The sequence below is a fragment of the Accipiter gentilis genome, chromosome Z (genome assembly GCF_929443795.1).
Source record: "Accipiter gentilis chromosome Z, bAccGen1.1, whole genome shotgun sequence".
Lineage (NCBI taxonomy): Eukaryota > Metazoa > Chordata > Aves > Accipitriformes > Accipitridae > Astur > Astur gentilis.
The window spans coordinates 67,384,321-67,407,082 of NC_064919.1; the positions used below are offsets into that span (position 1 = coordinate 67,384,321).

The 22,762-nt window shown below is 40.5% G+C and overlaps 1 protein-coding gene across 2 annotated transcripts in view; it reads right to left on the bottom strand.

The window, feature by feature from the left end:
• Positions 1 to 1,445: 1,445 nt before the first annotated feature.
• The window catches only part of RAB3C (RAB3C, member RAS oncogene family), a 136,333-nt gene continuing 115,016 nt past the window's right edge, over positions 1,446 to 22,762 (bottom strand). For both annotated transcript variants that reach the window (XM_049795398.1, XM_049795399.1), the window contains exons 4-5: positions 14,455 to 14,579; positions 1,446 to 2,845 (exon numbers count right to left, since the gene is read on the bottom strand). In XM_049795398.1, the coding sequence (XP_049651355.1) occupies positions 2,658 to 2,845; positions 14,455 to 14,579 (313 nt within the window). In that variant the 3' untranslated portion in view covers positions 1,446 to 2,657. The remainder of the gene's footprint in view (positions 2,846 to 14,454; positions 14,580 to 22,762) is intronic.

Sequence of the window (22,762 nt, forward strand, 5' to 3'; positions counted from 1 at the left end):
TTGGATCTCTTATCCCAGGTTTCAATTTAATGATCTGGCCCTCTTCTGTCACTAAAATATAATGCTTTTTAGCTTGGTACTTTTTCTTGACAGAACTGTGCTACCCCAGTGGATAGTTCAGGGATCTAACCAAATCCTGCTTGTCTCCTCCAGTGACTCGTAATAAGTGACTATAAGAGTCTACATGGTCATAAAGAGGCAGGGAGGGTCTGGAATTCATTGCAATGAAGTACAAGCACAGTGTGGCTGTAGGAAGGGGCATCTCGGAGTCTTTTTTCTTTGTTACAACATGCACAGGAGATGACCATTTTGCAGCAAGCATCCCAGAGCAAAGCTGGAAGAATACTTGCAGTTGTAGCCACGCTGCATGATCCAGGACATGCCCAATTTTATGTAAGAGGTGACTATGTCCTCCTTTCTCTCCTTGCCTTGCCTGAGATGGCTCAGATTAATAATACAACCTAAACCTTTTCTAAAGGACTTGAGGGCTGAAGCTGAGTGCTGTCTCAAGGCTTCCCTGCTCCTTTTTCTCCAGCAGGAATAACTGCACATAACAAGAAAAGGACAGAAAACTGCCCACCATCTCGCAAAAAGCTTCCTCAGCTTCTTGTAACTTCTTTTTCCAAAGCCGCTGGTACCTAGTAGATGAAGAGGTATTAATGAAAGTCTCTCAGCACAATTATCAACATGCTGCCTTAGATGGGGGAGAGGAAAGCAGTATCCCTGGAGAGAGACAGGGTTATGGTTGGGATAGCACACGCCTCTTCCACCTGGCTGCTCATCAGCCCCAAAGAGGACAGTGCTTTCTTTTAATGGAAGTAAACAAATGAAGTCCAGTCTCCATGTTGACAAGGAAAACAAGTGCGTAAGTAAACTAGCTAACAGGACAGACATGGTTTAAAACCCCAGACTGAAGAAAGAACATTTGTTCATTTAAGTTAGGCAGCCAATGTAGCACCCTGGTGGCATATTCATTTTACATGTGTCTATGTGCCTTGTTTGGAAGTAATTTTTACTGTGTCAAAGTGTATGTAGGTTATTAATCAGTAAAAAAAAGGTAATCATTTTCTCTTAATGTGTTTCAGGAGTTATATAAATTACTGTCAAATAAAGTAATATGTGTAGAGGGATTTCTTTGCAGTTGTGAGCAGTTTGCAGTACCTTGTGTTACTTCCTTTTTTAAATTTGTCTTCCAATTTTCCCCATTGCAGACAGTTCAAGAAATTGTCCTAAATTCTGTCTAACTGGAACAATAAAACAGTTAACACTTCTTCAATTATGCCATTTAGTTAAAAAAAAAGTCACTGTGACGCAAGTAAAGCAGCTGTACAAAGTACTTCAGGGCACAGATGTAAGAAACTGCCACCCATTACTAGAGGAGTACTTTTAAAAACTGTGAAATGTGACTATTTTTAACTCTTTATTAAAAAAAAGAATCAGTGTACTTTATTCTGCTACCTTCACAGCCTTTTGCTGATACTATGAATGTATTCAGCTTAACAATAGAAATGTTGACAAATTTTTATTACTCCTAATTTTTTAAAAAATCTTGTGAAATTCTGATTGTCTTGTCAAAATAGATAACCTCATCAAAGTAAAAATAAGGTCAAACTCCAGTTCCCTGATACTAGCAGCACTTCTGCAATAGGTCTGAGTACATTTGTAGCCAATGTGGTGATGATTGTCTCAGTGACTGAATGGGAGATGAAAGTCCTGGAAACTTAAGTATGCAGGTTTGACAGCACCATGACAAGACAGCTTTTGGCTATGAACATCTGAGCGTAATGGATTTGGCTCTGTCAAGGGTGATATAGAACTGTGTGTTTAATATCTCATGCAGGTAGAAATTGAAAGAGCTAGTCAGCCCTCCAGTACTGCCGTAGGTACTACCAGGATCTCTGTAATGATGTAATGAGAAATTAAGTTCAGTTTCAGAAAGGTATTAGATAGATATGCAGCTCCTATGGAAATGTAACATACTAGCTACCCAAACAGGATGAAGTACCTAGTATCTCTGAGGGTCTGCACTGAATACCCACATCCAGTTGGAAACTCATAGGTAAGTTTGGTGGCTTTGGGTCCAGAAACTAACCTCTTTCTAACTTCTGCAGTTTCCAATCAGCCATGATGTGTAACACAATGAGTGTAGATTTGCCAAGGCAATATGCTCCAGGAAGTGTCCCTTATACAAATGATCTGGACAGAATGAGGGATTGGCTCACCAGAGGAATATTTCTAAATTGATTTTCAGTCAGGAGAAAATGTAAGCAGCATCAGGAAGCTTATTCTAAAACACCTTGGCCACTACCCTAAGGATTCAACTGTATAATTTGAAACTGATGAAGCAAGACTCAATTCTAGGCAAATGTGGTCTGAGGACATGGCACCAGCTGAAGTAAGTCTGATGTAAAACAGTAAAAAGAAAAGAGAAAATAATAGCCCTCCTGCATGCAAAAGCCAGATGCTAACAAATGGATCGTCCTGTCACACTAATAGCCTCTCCATCCCCATACGTATACTTGACCAGCTGCTGATGTAAAATAAAAGACTTTTCTCCCCCCAAATTAATAAGACAGTATAAATAAAGGCATATAGACCATTCATAAATACTCTGTTGGCAACAGAACACACTGGAGCTGCCTTTGCTGATAGCTGCATTAACAGCCGCAGTTGGGCTGCTGTGGAGGAGGGGTGTCCTTTAGCCGTGTGTTCTGCTTGCTGGCAGCAATGGTGGGATCTGTCTCCAGACTTTCCGACATTTTGTCACAGATGATATCCACGAGTCGCTCAAACGTCTGCTTGACATTAATGTTGTCCTTGGCACTTGTTTCAAAAAATTCAAATCCTAAGAAAATAAACAACACGTTTATATTCAATGCATATTCCAGTATCTCCAATAAATATACAAACTTCTCTTGGGCAGAGAAGAATGGAGAGACACTGAGAAAGTAAACATGTGAGAGCACGCATATAAAAGAGTGATATTGGAGGAGCAGTTAAAATTGTAACACAGTCAAAGTACACTAATGCTATTTGCACTATTCCAAGGCAGAGAAAATCAGGACTGTACCAAATACATTCCCTTAGACAAATTCTGCTTTAAAACAGTTTAATCTAAAAATTGACACCAGTTTGAGAGTATTATTATCTTAGAAATGCCCTATACATCTAGCCATTGGGAAGGAATAATCTACTGCTCCATCTCTAACTATTAAGTTCCTCTGAGCACTATTCAGTTGGAAATGGCCACTTCCATCATGTCATTAACCTGGTGCCAAAACAGACAACTGTGTTTGGAAATAACCAGCCAAAAAAAGACAAGAAAGATTTCTGCAATTTGATATCTACTTAAGTTAGAGGTGAATCCATGGAACCAAAGGGACTCCCAACCCCACAAACCAAACTAATAAATAAAACACAAATGCACATAAGGAAGAAAACTTCCTTAATTGATTTGTATAGAAGGACTTTTTATCTATCCATTCCCAATGACTACCCCAAAGGCAAAAATCAGAGCTATCCTTGACCCAGAAGGGACACTGGAAGCCTTTATGGAGCAGAGCAAGCTTTCCTAAGCTCTATTCTCTGCACCCATTTGTCCCATATTTCATCCCCCATGTCTGCCTCCTTCATCTGGGCCAGGTTTGCAACTTGCTGGTCAGCCTGCAATCCAGCAGGCTTCTGCCAGCATTGGGTCTTCCCATGTTATTGCTTCCTTTGAAAACATTTATCTTTTTTAAGTTGTTTGTTTTCCAAGCCTTTTCCCCCATGCTCCGCCTTTTCCCACAGTTACCACATTGCCCACCTGAGGGTTCCCAGGCAATTTAAAACTCTCCTAATTCTGTCTTTCCACTGCGTAAGGGTTTAATATTAAAACAGTTTACAAAATGTCTAATCCACTGGTAATGTCATAGAAGCGGCTTAGTCTTTGCACAACTACTTCGATTCTTTCTGATTAAATCTGAATAACAATGTGCAACTACCACCATGTTTAATTATGAGAAAAATCCCAGTAAGAAAATGTCAATCCCTTGAAACTCTTGGCAGAAGGGCAGAAAACACCTTTTTGTGGTTTGGGTTTTTTTAATGTTGTGTGTGTTTTCTAGTGAATGGGCTAATCTTTTATTTCAAAAGGCCACTTGAAATTTAAATGCAACTACTTTGATAACATTAGTACAATGTATTTGATATGCCATGTAAACAGGATATAATTTGTATATTCAGTCTTATAACTGCTTACCATGTAGCTTTTGCATGTTTGAGTGCTAGCCTAGAATTACAGTGGATAATTATATTTAGCTTGGCATGATATACCAGCATGCACTAATACCCAATGCAAAAACTTAACTCTCTGTTCTGATTTTTTTTTCATATTTTTAATTTACATAAGGTTCCCTGTGCTGAAATGTCACAAAGTGCTAAATTGTTTACATGCACAGGAGCTAAACATGGGCCAAAGTCAGTGTTCATAGGTAGTTTAGATAATAAGAGATATAAATATTGTACAGGGATTTGGTCATACAACTTCTAATAACATCAGCAAGAAGTGTAAGGATAACCTCACAGGCATGAGCGTACGTTGCCATGAAAACTTCCCTTTCCACATTTCTCTGGAGAGCAGGAAAACTGTACATAATAAAAGATTGTCTACAGAAATCATATACTGAGAGGAGGTTTGAATGTACACATCATTGTTTTAGTTTAGCTTGGCTTACATGTCTCCTTTGTTCTAAACTAGAAGGAAAATGGGGAAAGTCAGTGTAGCCTCACTTGCTTGTGGCCTCAGCCCTCCTGCAGAGCTCCGTGCAGGAGAAGGCTGTTCAGATTGCTTGGGGACTGCTTGGGGGAAGGAAGATCCTCTACATTTTCAGTGCTTTATGTTGAAACCCAGCTGCAACTCTAGCACAGCAACATAGTCAGACCCTTCCATAACTGTTAGTGTCTGCTCCACAAGAAGCAGGAGGAAAGCAGCCATTCCAAAGAGGAACAAGCAGGACCAGAGGGCAGAAAGGTTGAGGAACAACGGGAGGGTGCCTGAGAAATGACACACCAAAGCCTTGGAGAAGATGACATGAAGAATGAATCTTAAGGACATTTATGAGGGGAGCAGTTTTTACAGATAAGAAGACAATAACTGGCATGTAAGATGATCACAAAATGGCATACATGACAGGTTAGTAAAAGATCTGGACAGAGACAAGCAAAAAGTGAAAGGAAAAGAGTCACAAAGAGGAGAGGAGACCCACGTCAGGAAATAACGTAACGTGGATCAAGAAAACAGGCCCACTATCATGGAGGATGTTCTGCTTAAGAACACCATGAAAAACTCAGAGGCACCCATTCTCCAAGTAAAATAGAGGCTTACAGAGTGTTCAAGCACAAACACATTTATTCAAATAAAATAAAAATAGACACTACAGCTCTGGTGAAACCGATGGAATTTTAGTTCCGATTTTGATATAAGAAGGAAACTGCAAACACACTAGTGGTGTAGCTGGGTATCGGGCTGTTCCTGTATACACATCCCATCAAGTTAGTCATTAACTACCCAGGTGATCTAGGATCTCCCCGGCTACTCCCTGCATAGATGAGACAACGAACTGACCTGTGAGAAAGTGACTGAACTCCCAGCTGCCCCCACAACAAAGTATTTGCTTTATTCTTTACAGGAACTCTACAGGTGGGAATTTTGGACAGTCCTAGAGATTGCCCCAAGCAGCCTGGGCTGTGCATAGGCCATCTGATAGAAGCTATTTATATGCTTAAATGTGCTGATAAACATCTTAAGTAGATAACAGGGCATGCTGGTGGGGTCCTCCCCAGGCAGTTCCTGCTGTAGAATGAATTCAGCTGTACATAGGTAAGATGCACAAGATGGTCTGTGGAAACTGTTCTTGTGGATGCAGAAATGGTCACACAGCAGAGTCCTTTGAAGCCAGTTAGAACAGTTAAGAGATACTTTATGCACAGTTTAAAGTAATCACTGCCTTAGGATCACGGTATGTAGCAGGCACATAGGACCAGCCGGATTACAAGAATTCATGAGAACAGGAGTTCAGAGAGTGTCATTTGATGCAGGTGAAGACACCATTCCAAAGACCCTTGCAACAAAAACTGCTGTTGCCATCAGGGCAGCAACTGACTGTCCTGTGTAGGGCATTCAATTCCCCATATGAGTGTTATGTTATGCAAAAGATCCCAATAAATTAGGGTTTCTTTTTTTTTTTGTTTAACAGAAATGCTGTCTGTGGAACAGTTTCAAAGAGATATGAAGCATTTTTCCTAGCAGAGTGTGCCTGGAATAAATACCTGAATTCTGGTTCTTTTCCATTTTATTATGGAATATCTTGCAGACCTTTTTCCCTGTGACCTCTCCTCCTGATTTGTCTTGTAATTATTTTACTAATAGTGCTTAGACACTCTAATCTTCTAAAATGCCTGTGTATGACGGGTCTCAGATCTATGCCTTTTAATGCTTTCTTCAGGTTTCCTTTGCTGTCCTTACAGTATGTCTCTTTCCCTTACCTACCTTCTTCCCAATAGTATTGACTCAATGAAAGCTGGCAAGTTCTCAGCAGCCCCCGCAGAGCACTACAGCAGCATTGGCCAGCCAGGACACCTGCATGTTGCTGCTGTTCACCCAGTGAGATATAATGCACACAGAGCAGTCTAGATAGCCGCCCTGAAACACATAAACAGCCTGAATTACTGACTTAGCTTCCTCTCTGCCTTACACTTGCCCTGGATCTGCAGAGGCTCCTTCATTGACACTTGTTAACACTTGTTTATGCCTGCCTTTGAAAAATAAGGAAGAAAGAAAACAACAGAGAGGAGAGCCATATGCAAAGGGAAGAACATTCTACACCCTCTCATCTTCCTGAGAAAACGTGACATCAAGAGGACACACTAGCTAACAAATTTTAAGCACAATTCCACAGACAATACAGACGAGAGCTATGCTAATGTTTCCCCAGCTGATCAGGAAGACCTTCTGGTTTCAGAGTGTTTGTACACCACCAAGAGAATTTTATTTACCACTCCTGATGTTATGTTTACAGATATCCTCAAGGGTGTGTTCCCACAACAACTAGCCTTCCTTGAAGACAAGCTTGAGCTGTGATCCTTAGTGCTGCTCTTGCCAGTGCCCTGTTCAATCCAGTATTTTGAGGAGTAGTAGGAAACTGCAACATCAGAGCAAGAAATGGCTGCAGGAAGCTGCTTCCTTTGTAACACAGCGGTGTACAAAAGGCAAGATCTAGGAAGCCATGGGAATGAATCATTTAACAATGTCATGGTATATAAAGCAGAGAAGCTAATGATGCCTTATTTTCTTGGATTTGCATCCTGTGGGCAGTTCTCAGGGGGCACTGGCAGGCACTTATCTTCTTGCTTGCTGTGATTAGTATCTAATAAGGCTTCCATTCACATCGCAGGCTGTCAGTCAAGGCAACTGCAAGACCTTTCTTCTCTGCTCAGATGTCCACTTCTTCAGAACTGTTAATATCTTTGTGACCTCTACCCCTCTCTCGGAGAGACACAGACACAAATGTCATGATTGCAAAGGTCACCTCTCCAAGGAAGCTGGGCTGAATGTAGCTGATGACCATTGCTGTTCTTCTCTTACATCTGCAATTATGGTAGCAGATCTGGTTACACTGTACTCCCCTTTTTAGACCAGTTGGATAGGACCTCTGCTGTCCAAACAAGCCCCAGTGCTGGACTATGTTAAAAAAAGTATTAAAACAGTATTAAGCCACAAAATAGGACTTTGCTAATATTACCTCAGTGAAGAACAGTCCTTTAGCACCATTCTGGATAGAGCTAGTGTAAAGATTGTTAACAGAAATGCTAAGATATTTATCCAGCCTTTAGGGTGGCCAAATTTATTTTAAAAAAGCACTGAAGGTGCACTCTTAGCTATGACAGAACAGACAGATTTGAGGGGCAGTTACTGGTAATGCTCTAGTGAACACGTTCTTTTCCAGTCTTTCAGAACAGAAGGTTTCCATATAAAGTCCAGTTGTACTGATTCTGATTGTGGCTTCCAGATAATTCTTAAATGACTGCATTTGGGCAATTAGATTCCTGGCAAAGAAATTTTCAATTGTTTGTTTATGAGAGACATTTGTTGAGCAAACACAAGCCCTTGCTTCTCATTGTCATTAAGTAACTTTCCTGTAATGCAGCTCCAAGTGTGTGAAAGCAATGGCAGGTTGGCATTCCCCCCCCAAAAAAAACATCCTGGGGATGGGAGCCCTTAATTGCTCTGCTGATACCCTGTGTATGTTGTAACTAAACAGAAGACTCTGGTGTTTGTCAGTACTGTCAGTCCAACTCCTTCCTCTGGCACTAATATTTGCCCTTTAAAAAGAGCTAAAAACCAGTGAAGGATGGAATTACAAACAGACATGTTTCTGCACAGCCTGATTATTTTCATTTTTAGTGCAAAGTTAGACGCAGCCATATGTCCACGCTCTTGAAGCTGCTGGCGACCCTGCCTTCTGCACCACAGCCTCCAGCCAGCTGTGGAGGCAAAACAGGACTTGCTGTTCTAGCAAGCTGTGTGCTGAGGTGCCAAGTGCCACTTGATTTCTGATTTAGATGCCAAAATTGCAGCCCTAAAAATGCCTCTTCAGTTGCTGCCTAAACTCACAGATGCCTAATACCCCTAGTGTACCCACAGATGCTTAAGGTACACATTACCCCCATAGGGCTCATACCCCAAGCCAAGTGAGGGTTCACTCCAGTCCTGACGCTGGGCAGCTGCTGTTTTGTGCCCCAGGCCTGGCAGGATTCAGAAATCACTCACTTTCCTGCCCCATCTCAGCAGCAGGCCTGGTCTTGAAGGCTTGTCACATCACACAGAAGTGCTGGATGCCAGATTGTACCCTGTGCAATCTGGGTTGTTTGATTGTTGTGTATGAGGACACAACACTGACGAGCACTCCGCTTTCAGGCTTGCTGGGGTGCTAAATGGGTTTAATTTGAAGAAATCTAATCACCCCTGAATTGGGTCTCTGGTGTCTCCTGAGCACGACCATTATGTACGTACATGGCCGAGCCAAGAACAAAATGAAAACAAAATAGGCAAGGTGGGCTGATTTTGGTTTGAAGTGAGGAATTTTCTTCTCATTTTTGGTGGAATTTATTTTCAAAGCACTGGAAATGAAGAGAGGGAAATAAAATTTAAAAAAAAAAAGCTGAAAATAAAGGCTTTAAGGAAGAAATGGCCCCAAAGAGATGAGAAGAGAAAGGATGGAGAGGGGAAACCCATCCCAAAAAATGCAAAATTTGTATGTATATAAAATCTGAGGGGTAAAATGACTACCCCTCTGAATGACAAGCTGTGGAGGTGCACTGAAGCCCTGGGCACTGCTGATGCTGGAGCACATAGCAATCACAGCCCCTTGTAGGTGCCCTGAATGGAGCGTGAGGGCTGGCTTCTGCTGGCCCTTGCAGAAGGAAATGGTAGAGCTCAGCCAAAAAGGGCCTGTTTCATTTTGTTTTCTGACATTAGTTGGTGGCCTTTGGGAGAGACAGTGCTCCAGGATACATTTAGAAACAGGCATGCTCAGACATGCTGGATTCCCCCAGCCATGGGTGACCCTTGGTGGCAGAGTGTAAGAAATGTGGAGGCACAGAAAATCTGATGGGAAGGGCATTGCCCTGAAAACTGCTGGACAGAACATAGAGCCAGAGATAGATTTTAGTGGGACATCACACTAGATGATTACCAGAGGTCCCTTCCAGCCAACATTTCTATGATACAACAGCTCTGTTTCCCAGAGCCTTAACCAACCTGAGCCAAAAAGGTGGGATAAGACAAACAAGACCTTACAGAAAAGGTGGCCAGACATTTGGGGCAGATCTTGCAGTACCCCCATAGTACCTGGTGCAGCATAAACACGATAGGCATGGTTTGGACCTACGGCAGGATTGTACTTTTGCAGCAACCTCAGACACCCTGGTCTTAAAGACTCTGTATACTCTGTAATGGCAGTGCTTGCAATTTAAAACTAATGAGTATTGAAATAATTTGTAGCACACACATAGCAAATAGGAGTTGTACAGAAGCACACAAACAACCAAAGAACACATATAAAATTATGTACCTAATTTGCATGCACAGCAAAATGTCATAAATTGAGAAATTGTATGTTGAACTACATATGCAACTGTCCATTTGCATGTGCAGTTACTCAGAGTCTCTTCAAAGCTCTGTGCACACCTGTGCCTGCTAATCCTTTGCCAGAATGTAGATCACAATGTATCATACAGACCGCAAATAAAAGGAACCAAGAAATTCATGCCATCTGTCAGTCATTCTTTTTATTTCTGTTCTGACAAGTGACACCAAGCTTTGAACACGGCTGCAATGCAGGAGATGAATATGTCAGAAAAACTGTGTAAGTAATGCAGCTGGCAAGTGTGCATGCATTTTTCTTGCAAGAAGTTCCAAGCCTTTTTAAATAAAATGCTTTAAAGCGTGTAAGTGCTGACTATATTGGGGTTTCACTCATTAACCAATACATGTAGTGCTCAGAGCAAACATTCCTGAAGAGACAAAATAGCATAAGCATTATGTTCCACACCCTTTTTTTGTAGTCATTAGTGCATAAACTTGTTTAAATGTGTTTGCTGTGTTTCCTGTGTCAATATTAACATTACGTTAATTAGTTCTCTCCACTGGCTGGTTTGTCATGTTTCTGTATTTTCTCAGTATGGTATCTCTGTGAGGTAAAGTTACATTACTCAACTGAATTTATTTGAACCTGTCTGTTTTCACCTCATTCTTATATTACTCCTTTAATGATGTTATTAATTTAAACAACCATGAACTAATTTCTGAAAAATGCCTGTACTACTTACAAAAAGTACTGAATAGGGTGACAAGGAATGGCTAAGGTGTCACATGGTCATTGTGTCTGGAAGAACAAAATAGTCTGGGAATCTCAGCCTGGAGAAAAAGGAGGGTTATGATAGAGGTCTCTGAAACCAACCATGTTGCAAAGCAGGTAATGGCAAACAATTGTTCACTGTTTCTCAAAATACAACACTGAAGAAACGGCAGATAAAACTAGCAAGGGGCCAATTCAAAGCAGAAGCAGAAAACTTGGATAAACTGCACATATTTAAAGAATGTTGTGGATGGTAAGATTTTATATGGTTTCAAAGACATCCTTGGACAAGTCCATGGGAAAAAGTTGTGAAAGAGCTATTGAATATAAAGATACTGCCTTTGGTTCATGAGACCCACAAGTATAATTTGCTACAATCTGGGAAAGTATCACTGTATGTTTGTCCTTTTATACCTTTCACAAGGCACCTGCTTCTGGCCATAACAGTAGGTGAGGTAGTATGCAGCTTGCAGCTATGATCTGTGGTGGTATTGCCAGTGTCATGCTCTATGTCATTAACACAAATGTCAAAAAAATCTAAAATGGAAACAAGACAAAGCCTGTCTTCATAAACATTCTGTTAATTTCCCTTCAGGGTCAGATCTGGTTTTCTTAACCATTCCTATTCTCTTTTGTGAACTTGCATTAGTGTTATGAGAGAGGTACTTGGAGCTACCATAGGATACCTGACTAGTTTAGCCAGACCTTCACAGGTAATGAGGCCTATTGCTGGTTGATCTAAACCACTTGTTTGCGTTATACTTGAGAAATAAGTAAGTGATACATTTAAAGAAATGATTGATTACACCTTGTTAATAAAATTGAAGGCCACACTTTTCAAACAGGTCTGCAGCCACAATAGAGGCATAATTTTCCGATGCTGTTCTCAGCAGGACACCATATTTCCTGGAGGGTTAAATGCCCAGTGTTCTTTTTGACCTTTGAAAACCAGGCCCAAAATGTACACGTATTCATTTTCTCAGTCACTTCAAATAAACCAGGACTGAAAATAAAACCACACTTGAGAATAGAGTGTTTCACGACACGCTGTTTGTACAGCACTCTTGCGTTGTCCTTGCTTGTAATTGTGGCTGCAATCAGTGTTGCAGACCATGGTGTTCAAAGGGCCCACAGTCTTAAAACTTCTTGTGGGACACAAAAATCTATATCATTATTTTTAAAATGTGCCCGCAAGAGATGTTATCAACTCACTAGCAGAGAAAGAAAAGACAGTCCTAAGTGTTTGACACAACACATGCCCTTCAAACTGGCCACCGTGGCCAGAGCACTTACTACAATTCAGGGAAACTTGTTCTTCTGCTTTTCCTGATACCGCCTCCCACAATCTCTGAGCAGATTTAAGAAATTATTACAGCTGTACAGGAAACATATAAACATTTTTGTGTGTGGTCTGAGTACAGTAAATGACATGCTGCATCAGAGCCACAATTTATTGAATACAATAATCTGCCCTTGAGATAGCCACAGGACGTGTATCTGAGAAAGGAAAATCCCAGAGTAGATAAAGATGGGAATAGAGGATAATCTGTTTCCATAAAGATTTAATTCTAAATCCCAGGAGTTAGAGTTCTCTTTAAAGCCTGAAACATAAGTTTTGATATCTATCTCATTATTCTTTTTATTTCCCCCCCAAGCGTTGGTTATTACAACTGAGGCTTCTTGACTGTACAACATGCAAAGTTCCTTCTCGTCTTGCTAAATTCATGACCTTTGGGATTCCTTGTCAACTCACTGCATTAATCTTTCCATAGGAAAATAGTTTGAGGAATGGAAATTCAGATTAGTTACATAACTTAAAAAAATCTTCAACTCCACATTGCAAATTTACATTTATTGCCAGACATTTTAGTGTCTGGTCTAAATTTGGGGTAAAAGTATACAGTTACATCTTTCGGATCTCTTTCTCCATTGTATACACTTCCCTAGCTCCTAGTAAAATGAATAAATATTAGAAATGCTTACAGAGGGAAGAACAAGTTATAGAAATATATACAATATGACAGGTGTTTCTGCAAAGAAAAATATCCTCTGTTAAAGCAGGTACAATGGTAACCATTTTGGTTTTGTTGGAAACAGTTTTAGAAACTCAGTTCTTCACAAATGTTGGCAATTTTTTCTGGACATAACCCACTGCTAAATCTTTTCTGTCACCTTTCAAGGACTAATTTATGGTCATTTTTAATGTATACTTTTGAGACAAGCTTTTACACATATTCAATGATTATTTAGACAGATGCAAGAGGGAGATATGGTATTCTAATAAATTATTTACCAGAACAAGCAATTGTACAACTAGAAAAGTTATTTTAAAAAATAAGGTCAGTGAGCTATGAATATATGTAAGTTAAGAACCATCAGCATGGGTTTATATCCAGAACAGGTGGTATATTGTGAAAAGCCACCATGTCTCTCTGTTTCCCATGCAGTTACTCTTACAACACCCTTTACCCTAAACACCTCTATAGGAATAGTGACAATGAGATCTTAGTTACACACATATTCACCAGACTGAGCCTTTACTATAGTCAGTTTTAAAAATAATACCAAACCCATGCCCAGTACAGCACAGAAATTGACCTCAAATGATGCCAGGGTTTGATCTGCACACTTGCTGAGCATGCTCTGCAGAGATCAGCAAATTTGAAGAAAAAAACAGGCCAGGTAGTAGTATTATGATGATGCTCTGGAGATTTTCCATTACAGTTTGGCCAGTGTCACCTCAAAAACATTTCATGGTGTGAAGGGATATCACTGCTGGGCAGAAACAGAAAGAACAGAGGTGTTCACAGCTCTGTAATTTTCTGTGTGGACAACATTTGCCTCCTAGAGGGAGACTTTGTGAAACAGAGGTTCATGTTATTTACACCTGTGTAAATGTGCAGTAGGTGGATTGTTAGCAGTGGGAGCTGGATATTGGGATCTTTCTGGTTTGGATTATTGGTATTGGAAATCATAACTCAAATGTTCTGAACTTGCAAAAAGGTGTAGTTCACATTTTGAGTAAGGTGTTTCTTTAATCTCTCCTCTCCTAGTTTTTTGTTGTTGTTGGTTTTTTTTGGCATTTTCTTTTTTAATTCTTCCCTGGCTAGGATGTATCTACCTATAGCTATAACTATCTAAACATATTGTATATATACAGACACGTGCCTACTCTTGCTGCTTATCACAAAGGCCATAATGGACTTCCTTTCTAAGGAACTGCATAAGGAACATTTTATCAGATATGTCTTTATTTAGCCTAAGCCAGCCTCTAAGCCAGTACTGATCTTGTGGACACTCTTAGATGACAGACATATCACAGCTCTGCGTAAGGTAATCTCTGGACACATGTCCATTCTAATGATGTTACCGTATTAGTGATATCAACAAGGACAGTTCAGACCTCAGCCTGCAGAAACAAAAGGGAGGTGGTGTATGACTATTCTTTTACAGCAACTGTATCATCAACATTTCATTACAAGTAGTTCAGCAAGTAATGACATTACTTTGTGCATTCTCACAAGCAGTTATAAAGCTTTGTCATTTCTTTTCTTACCAAGTTGCTCTGCTAAATGTTTGCCTCTCTCAGTGAAGATTACCCGTTCATCCTCCATGTCACATTTGTTACCGACCAAAATAACCTGGGCATTATCCCAAGAGTATGTTTTGATTTGAGTTGACCTTAAAAGAGAGACAAAGAGAGAGAGAGGGAGAAGTCAAACCAAAGAAAATTCCCCTTAAATCAATTTCAAACAGAATTGTAACAAGACAAAAAAGACAATACTGATTTTGACATCTAGGGTAACCTGATTCTGTTTAATTCTGGATTTCAAATAAACTAAGGATTTTCTGTCAGAAATTATTATTACAGGAATAATATCAACACAGCTTTTACTTTTGCTTGTTAAAACAAGACAGTCTTTCAATATATTCTCCTGCCACCAACCTTCTTTCTGTATTTTTAGAAAGAAGTGGTGACACTTTCTCCCACACAATTAAAAAAAATATTTTCACATTTTAATGCAAACCTTATCATCTAAACCCAGAGCTTTGAAACAAAATCAACAGCTTATTTATTTCTTATCTTTCACCTTTAAAAACCAGGATCTAAATTTATCAACAAAACTTCAAAGCCATTTTACCTTTCTCCTGTTGTTTCTCTCCAGCATTTTCTACTATAGGTCTTTGACCTACCAGGACAACAGCAATGTTTATATTGTGCATTAAGCCATGGACAGGGGCTGAGTTTGAACTTTAATTTACTTTCCATTTAAATTATACAAGCCCTAACCATGACTACAGCTGAACTGGAGTATCTGAGGCCTTGAAACACCATGGGACCTTGAGTGCTGGTGGTGAAACAGCTTACCCTACAAAGGTCTCTTCTGCAGTTTGAATGTGATGCAGCTAATGGGCAACTTAGGAGCACACCTGCCTGACTGCCACCATTCTGTTGATACTCAGACTTGCTCTGCAGGAAGGAAAACTCCATGTCCTTGTTCCAGGCTCAGTCAGGAGTGATGCTGCTGGCTACCACCCTCTAACTGAGAGCAGTACCTGCCCTCAAAGGTGACACAGGGAACAGCAAGCTTACTCTAAGCACTCACCCTTTGCCTTGGACTTGTGACTATAACTGGCTTTAGGCTCCGAGTCAAGTGCTTGGTAGGATATTAATCTCTCTTCTGTCCCTATATGATCAACGGAGAAAGAAAAAGGTGTAGAACACCTCACTCTCTCTCCCCCCCATCCCTTCTTGGACAAAATGGGGTGCTTAGGAATACTGCACTGGAACAGAAATTAACCTGCTTAACCTCACACTTAGGAAAGGGCACCCTGGAAGAGAATCCTGTTGTGTATCAGGGCCCTAGGTCTCTGTGAGAAAAGATGGAATAGCTTCAAAAATCTGTCATCCAAGTGTTTTGGAAGCTCGTCTGTGTGGGTGTTAAGTTCACTAGTGACCCCTTCTCATAACACAGCCGTTATCTCTACGTATTCAGATCCCTGTCTGCAAAATGTTCCATGCACAAAAAAGATCATGATGTAGTCTGACAACCATTTCTAGTGAAAGACAGAAAATGGGTCAAATCTCTCCATCTGGCTTTGCTTATTGCAAGACCAGAGGGATGGATGTGGGCGAAAACGGCTACAGCCATCCTTGTAACCCTTGGTCGAATGCCATTGCCCACAGGCAGACCCCTCTTCATGAGTCAAAGCACCTTTAAGCTATGTATGATGGGTTTGCAGTTCTGGGCAGAGGAATTTAAGGGGAAGGATCACACTGCCTTTAGGGTTGTTTTACTTCATCAGAATGACCAAAAAGAAGCTGAAAAACCCCCAGGCATTTTGTGCTACAGACTGTTCCCTTGGGCCTGCCCTAATCGTTCCTTCAAGAAATGGACACTGTGCTATTTTTAATCTGTTTTATAGTAATTTGAGTAGGTGTTCATAAAGTATTGTGACCAAAGCAGAGGTCAGATTTCCCTGGACACTTACATTTTACTGAAGATAGAATTGCTCAGAAAAAAAGGGCACCGTGCATTCATTTTGGCAGAAATGTTTTTTTGGAACCATGCTGAGTTCTTCTGGAATTTGTGGCTAAGCAAAATAGAATTTTTTTTTTTTAACCACAACTGCATTTGTTACCATAGCAACCTTGCAAATACTAGTAGTGCAAACGTCAGAGGATGTTAGTCCATTAAGGACTCTAAAAGAACTTAGCTTTCAATAGTTCTGAGTTGGAGGTCAATTTGTTTCCCTTATATCAGCAGGAAATTGAGGATGTTTAAAAAGCAAAATATACAGTAACAATATTAAGCTTTACAGAAGGAGTTACTTGTGTTTTCTCAAAGGTGAAGTATAAGAAATTAATGAGTGGAGAAATGTCTGGAGAAATATCATCACACCAGTGTAAAGAGAATTGCTTCAGCCTTGTTTTTGCAGACCTTAACTCCAGAGCCTTACATGAGTTTCTTTGCTTGAGAATGACCCCCTTCATTTTACTGCAGCCAGACATGATTTTTTTGTTCTATGAACTATGAGCCTGTGCATTCAAGTGCTTCTCATTACCAAAGAGACTTATTTTATTCTTAGACTTTTTAATGTGGCTTGCTTATGTCTAACTTCCTAGTTATAAAGAATTTTTTAAGCAACAAGAGATCTTGTCCTTGATAACAAGTCCAAAGGCTTGTGTTTTGCAAAAGACTCTGTAGTGCAAGAATACAACTGACTGACTGTGAAAATCAGTCAAATATACCCCTACTGAACCCCACATCAGTAGGAGCTTGGATTCAAAGACTAGAATAGGCTTATCACTATTATGTTTTCTTTTAGACATACGTTTCCATTAATGGCTCCTCTAGATTTTGATTCCCACAATTCTCCACAAAAGCCAACACACAGGTCATTTAAAAAAATTTTGCTGTTCCTTGCATACATGACCTTTCAAATGACTGAGGCTTCTGATTAATCCAAAACACAAAGCATTGTCCTTGTAAAGAACTTTAGCCTCAGGAAGATTGCAGACATGAAAAGGCAAAGCTTATGTTTGCAGTAAGCTGAATACAGCAATTCTTGTTCAGTCTCAGTGACCTGATGCATGTCAATAGTAATTCACCCTGTAAATCTTTCACATTCTAGTTGTATAGTAGGCAGGCAATCTGCAACATGCTTGAATTTTTATAATGTACAGACACCAGAGGGGCAGATTAATGCAGGACTTCAATGATCCATTACTTTCAGTGATCAGTGCAAGACTTGTTCTCCCCGTACTGCAATTCTGCCATATTCCTTGTCAGGAAAGAGCACTTGCTGAATGCTACCTAAAGCAATGCTATTTGCTCATCTTAAAACAGTCCCATATTTTCCAGTACTGGTTCAAAGCACTGTAAAGTTACATCAATAAATCTCCAAAAGAGTTTTGGACTATTATAACAGAAGACTGTCAAAGATAATAGGGAGGCTTTTTTCCTTTGCTTGATGGAATGAAATACTATGTGAAAAAAATGTTCAAAACACAGTTTTGTATTTTGAACTCAAAAATCCTACTTTGTTTGAAATGAACCCTAAAGGAAAGGCAAAATTAAACAGTTCACACTGGCATATGTCTGTACGCACACTGCTTCAGTATTAGTGTACTAACTAGTTCTGCTCCTAGGAAATGCCTGTAATACTTGTTAGTTCACAAAATATTATTCTGAAAATATTGCTTTTTAGTTCAATAGAGTATAACAAGATTTTATATTGCTGTGACTTCTAATGCTGTCATTTACTGAAGGAGAAAATAAGACCAGTGTTGCCTAGGCAAAGCTATCCACCGTTACCCCATCTCTCATGAGCACACAGGTTTCAAAGTTAATATTACAATGCTTAAAATGGTGAAGACCCCATTATAAAGACCAAAGACACTATTATCATGCACTACTCTCCTCCAAATCTGCCAAAAAAATCAAATGTCAGCTTTGGTTATAGCCAAGCATAGTGAAATGCACCTTCATGGCAGAGAGGAAGCAGTAGGTAAAAGGTTTGTGTTGCAGCACAGTATGTTTTGGGAAAAGATCAGGTACAAGCTTAAAGGGCTACATCTATTCTCAGGTAAGTCTCTGCTTAATAATAAGAATATTAAGAATCAGTTTAATAAAGAACTTGGTTCTATCAGGAAGACTGAAACCAATCATGAAAAAACAAGTTTCAAGGAAGCAGGAGACTAACCTTCATGCAGCAGTGTGACCCTGCACCTCTGAACATGCAAGAGCTTCAAATAATTGTCCAGGCATCAATGAGTCCATGTATGCTCATGTGGGCATCTTACAAGGAGTATTGCACAGCATGATGTAGTGGGGTTCAGAAATACGCAGCCCCAGCTAGCTGAGGTAGCTGAGATGTTGGAAGCCAAGGTAGCTAGCACAGAGCAATATGGGAGCATGGCTATGATGTTACTATTTGGAAACTAGCTTGTTCACATTAAATTACGTGATAAAAGCTCATCTGCACATCCACAAAGGAGCACAGAGAGTCCATGACAGGTGGGAGAGCTCTAATAATATCCTGGCCCTGGCTGCTTCCATGCCTAACGCAGGAGCTATTGGACTATCAAAAGCCCACATCCACAAGCCCAGAGGAGCACAGGGGCACAAAGGCAGGTGATAACCCAAATTAAGGACTTAGAAGAAGGGAAACCACATCCAGGCCCCTCCTAGGGCTGTCTCAGGAGAGCCTCAGCCCCACCATCCAGGCATGAAACCCATCACCATGGGTCAACACCGGGGGCTTGTATGTCCAGGTGCCAGAAACTGGGGAGACTGGGATCCAGGGGCAGCTACTGGGCAGACTGAGTGTATGAGCCCAGCTGATGGAGGGACCTGTGTTGTATATATGTCTACACAGATATATAGTCTCACTAGTGGACCTCCATGCTGCTCTGCCAGGGTGGAGAGAAGGATGAGGCTGTTTCTGTTTCTGGGAGCACTCTGCGTGTCTGTCTGTGATTTGTGTGGCTGGCCAGGTATATATGCACATATTTGTGTTGTACGTGTGTGTTGCATGCACATGTCTGCTGGGAATACATCTTCAGCCTTGCTACTGGTTGGACGTGGGCCATGGAGACGCAGCAGCCTCACCTCTCTCGAAGCTGTCAGATCCTTATGATATATTTATCCCTAAGAGTTCAGGCTTAACTCAGCTACACCTGGATAACACTGCATTGTACCCTGGAGAAAATGCTACAGAAGCCAATCCTGCTGCTTGTGGTACTCAATACATTTGAGGTTGCACCCACTGATCGGCATACCTTAGGGTTCACTCTGAATAGATCTCCAGAGGATCACTTTTTAGTAACTCATATATGTCCAGCACAAACATTAATCTAACCTGGAATAGTCTATAGTATATTCTCACCCACAGACAGCAAGGATAGCAAACAAATTTATTCCATAAAGAAATGCCCATATAGTAAATACATCAGGAATATAAACTTTTAAAGACAGCCACAATCTACACACTACTGTTTGGACCTAGAGCCCTCCAAGAATGCCTGCCATCCCTAGAGGGGCTGATTTCTAAGGGCTTTTTAGATGAATTATGCAGTAAGTCACATGCACTGACAGCAGAGAAGCACCCTAATGAAAATGCTCCAGAGGGGGCCACGTATAATGTTTATTCCATCAAGTTCAGGGAACATGTTGTACTTCCGATGTTCTGGTTTCAGAAAGGAGTATGCAATTAACTGGAGTGCACCATCTTTCCAGTAAAACAAATAATAATAATAAAAATTAAAAATACCCCCAAAAACAAACAAAAAAAAAAAAACAAAGCAAAAAAAAAGCCCCAACCCAAAACCAAATTAACAAAACCTCTACCAAATCCTTTTTGTTTTTTGAAGTTACTGTTATGTTGTGTTCACTGATTGATCTTTAAAATTCTCCCATCTCTGTCTATAGCATGATGCCTCCAAAGTACATCAGCTGAACTATCAGGGGTGGCAGTGTAGTGACAGGATCAGAGGTGGAGCCCAGGTTATCTATTCTAAAATTTTCTCAGTTTATTTAAGTATTTGGTGGTGGAGAGTGCCAGAGGAGCAGCTATGAGTTTGAACATGTGTCCAAAAGTATTCAGTGCTCCCAGCTGAACTTTTTGCCTTTATTTGCAAGTAAGCTTGCCAAATGCCTGGCTACCTCTGAGCAGCAAGTCCGGCTTTCCAGCATTTTCCAGAGACCTAATTTTCCTTCTGTAATTAAGGCAATAGAGGGTATCTTTCCCCCCTTACCCTAGTCCCCATCCTATGATGTGGGAAGGTATGGCACAGCCCTCTCCAACCCCTGACACAGACTGGGATGGTAAGGGGAAGCTTTGCCATTCCCATCTTTTCAGGGGACAGGATCCTGTCAGGAGCCTTTTCCCACCCTCCTTGTTTATGAGGAGCCCTGGCACTCTCTCCATTCAAGCAGTCTTTTCAACAGGGTGAGCCTGAGTTCTCCCTCAAACTACCAAGCATCTACACTTCAGTGTGTACCATATGCTTCATTCCTTTCCCCATGCCCTTCTTTATGTCTCCTAAACCCTTATTATTCCCAGCAATCCTGATAGGTTATGTGCCTTAGGAATGCCCCTGTATCTTGGAGTTTTCCCATCTCACCTCTCTATCCCACTCATTTTGGGGATATGATGGAGATGGGGTCTATATAGGTTTATTCTATACAGCATGTTAAGTGATTGCAATGCTCAGTCTTGATGGGCATTTGGGAACTGGCTTTGTACCCGCTGCTCTGCACTTGGTGCTCAGACCCTGCTGCAGGGAGGGCAGGGAGAGATGTGGCCTCAGGCTTTCCGTCTGTTCTCCAGTAAATAATCCACTGTTAGTGGGAAATGAGCAATCCAAAATGTATAAACCTACCAAGCAAAAACCCTGACTTAACTTTCTGATTGGGATTTTGAACACAGTGCTGAGCTTAAAAATTTGAAGCACTCTGAGCAAAAGCAAGACAGAAGAGTCCTGGTGTACTTGAGTACTACTTTTTGAGGCCACGGTTACTAGCACAGTAGAAATATATACTAGAAATAATTAGTAATAACATCAGTAATAATAACAAGAAGATCCTAACATTTGCCAGAATTTAGTTGAACTGATGAGTAGCTGGGGGCATACACAGCCCCAAGAAACATAACTAGCTTTGAGGAACAGCTCAGGATCTTTCCTCCCTTACTGATGAGGAAGATCTGGATATTTGCAACTTTTAAACTCAAACTATTGCTTCTCACTTCATCATTCTGGCATGCTCCAGCTGAGGGTCATAAAAGCTCCATGATTATGGCTAATACAAATTATTTTACTTGTATTCATGAACACCTTTATAATTATTGAAGCAGTTATTGAAAACCGAGAAAAGCAATCAATAAAGGAAATAATTATCAAAATATAAAGCTGGGGTAGATGAACCTGTGACAGGAATGGGGAAATTGCACCTCAATCTGTCTCATCAAGGATTTAAATCTAGTGGATGTCCTAGCATCTCCACTTGTATTCAGAAGAGATGTATACTGAATTTGTGATGCTTATTTCCAGTGATGGTACCAGCACCTGCTGACTGGAAGTGCTTATTAACATATGATAGAGAATAGGCTAAACTGTCCCAGAAAAACAGGAGTATTGAACATGGATGGAGGGGGGCAAAGAAGGGGAAAATATTAACAAAATAAATTTCTTCCATCCTCAGTATCACAAAGGAGCAAGGCAAAAGGATCTGGGGAGAAGTGGATGTAATAGCAAAAATTGGATATACCAAACCCTTTACTCTTGCAACTGACCAGGATGCGTGACTTGGCCAGGACTGACTGTATTTGATGTGTCAGTTAATATTTATACAATATTATGTTTTCTGTCTGGATTGAAAGGCAAGTGACTTGAAAAATGCCTTATGATCGTGAAATAAGCTGATATTGAAGAAACCAGAAGAATGCCAAAGACTCACCCCCTCCTTCTGACAGGCTTTATCTTCCTTGTGCAGAGCCAAAGAGTGCACACCGTGCAATGAAAGGCTACACATTTAACCTTCCCTTGGAGGAAGATAAACCAATGATGCAGAAGCTGCATGACAGGTGTGACACTAACAAATTTCGGGTTCATTTTCAGCCAGTAGGCTAGTCAAAATGCACATTACCCAGAGCATCACAGGTTTTCATTGTTCTGGTAGGAATTGCATCTACTTTAAGGAAAATAAATTTAGCTTTCCCAGTGAACAAAACAAAAAAGCTACCTTAACAGAAGAATGCACTATGAGTTTCTGAGGCCATAACTTCATTTTAGAAAACCACGTGCCACATTTCAGTGTTGACAGGTTATGAAGATAATCAAAATGAATCCAATTCTTTTG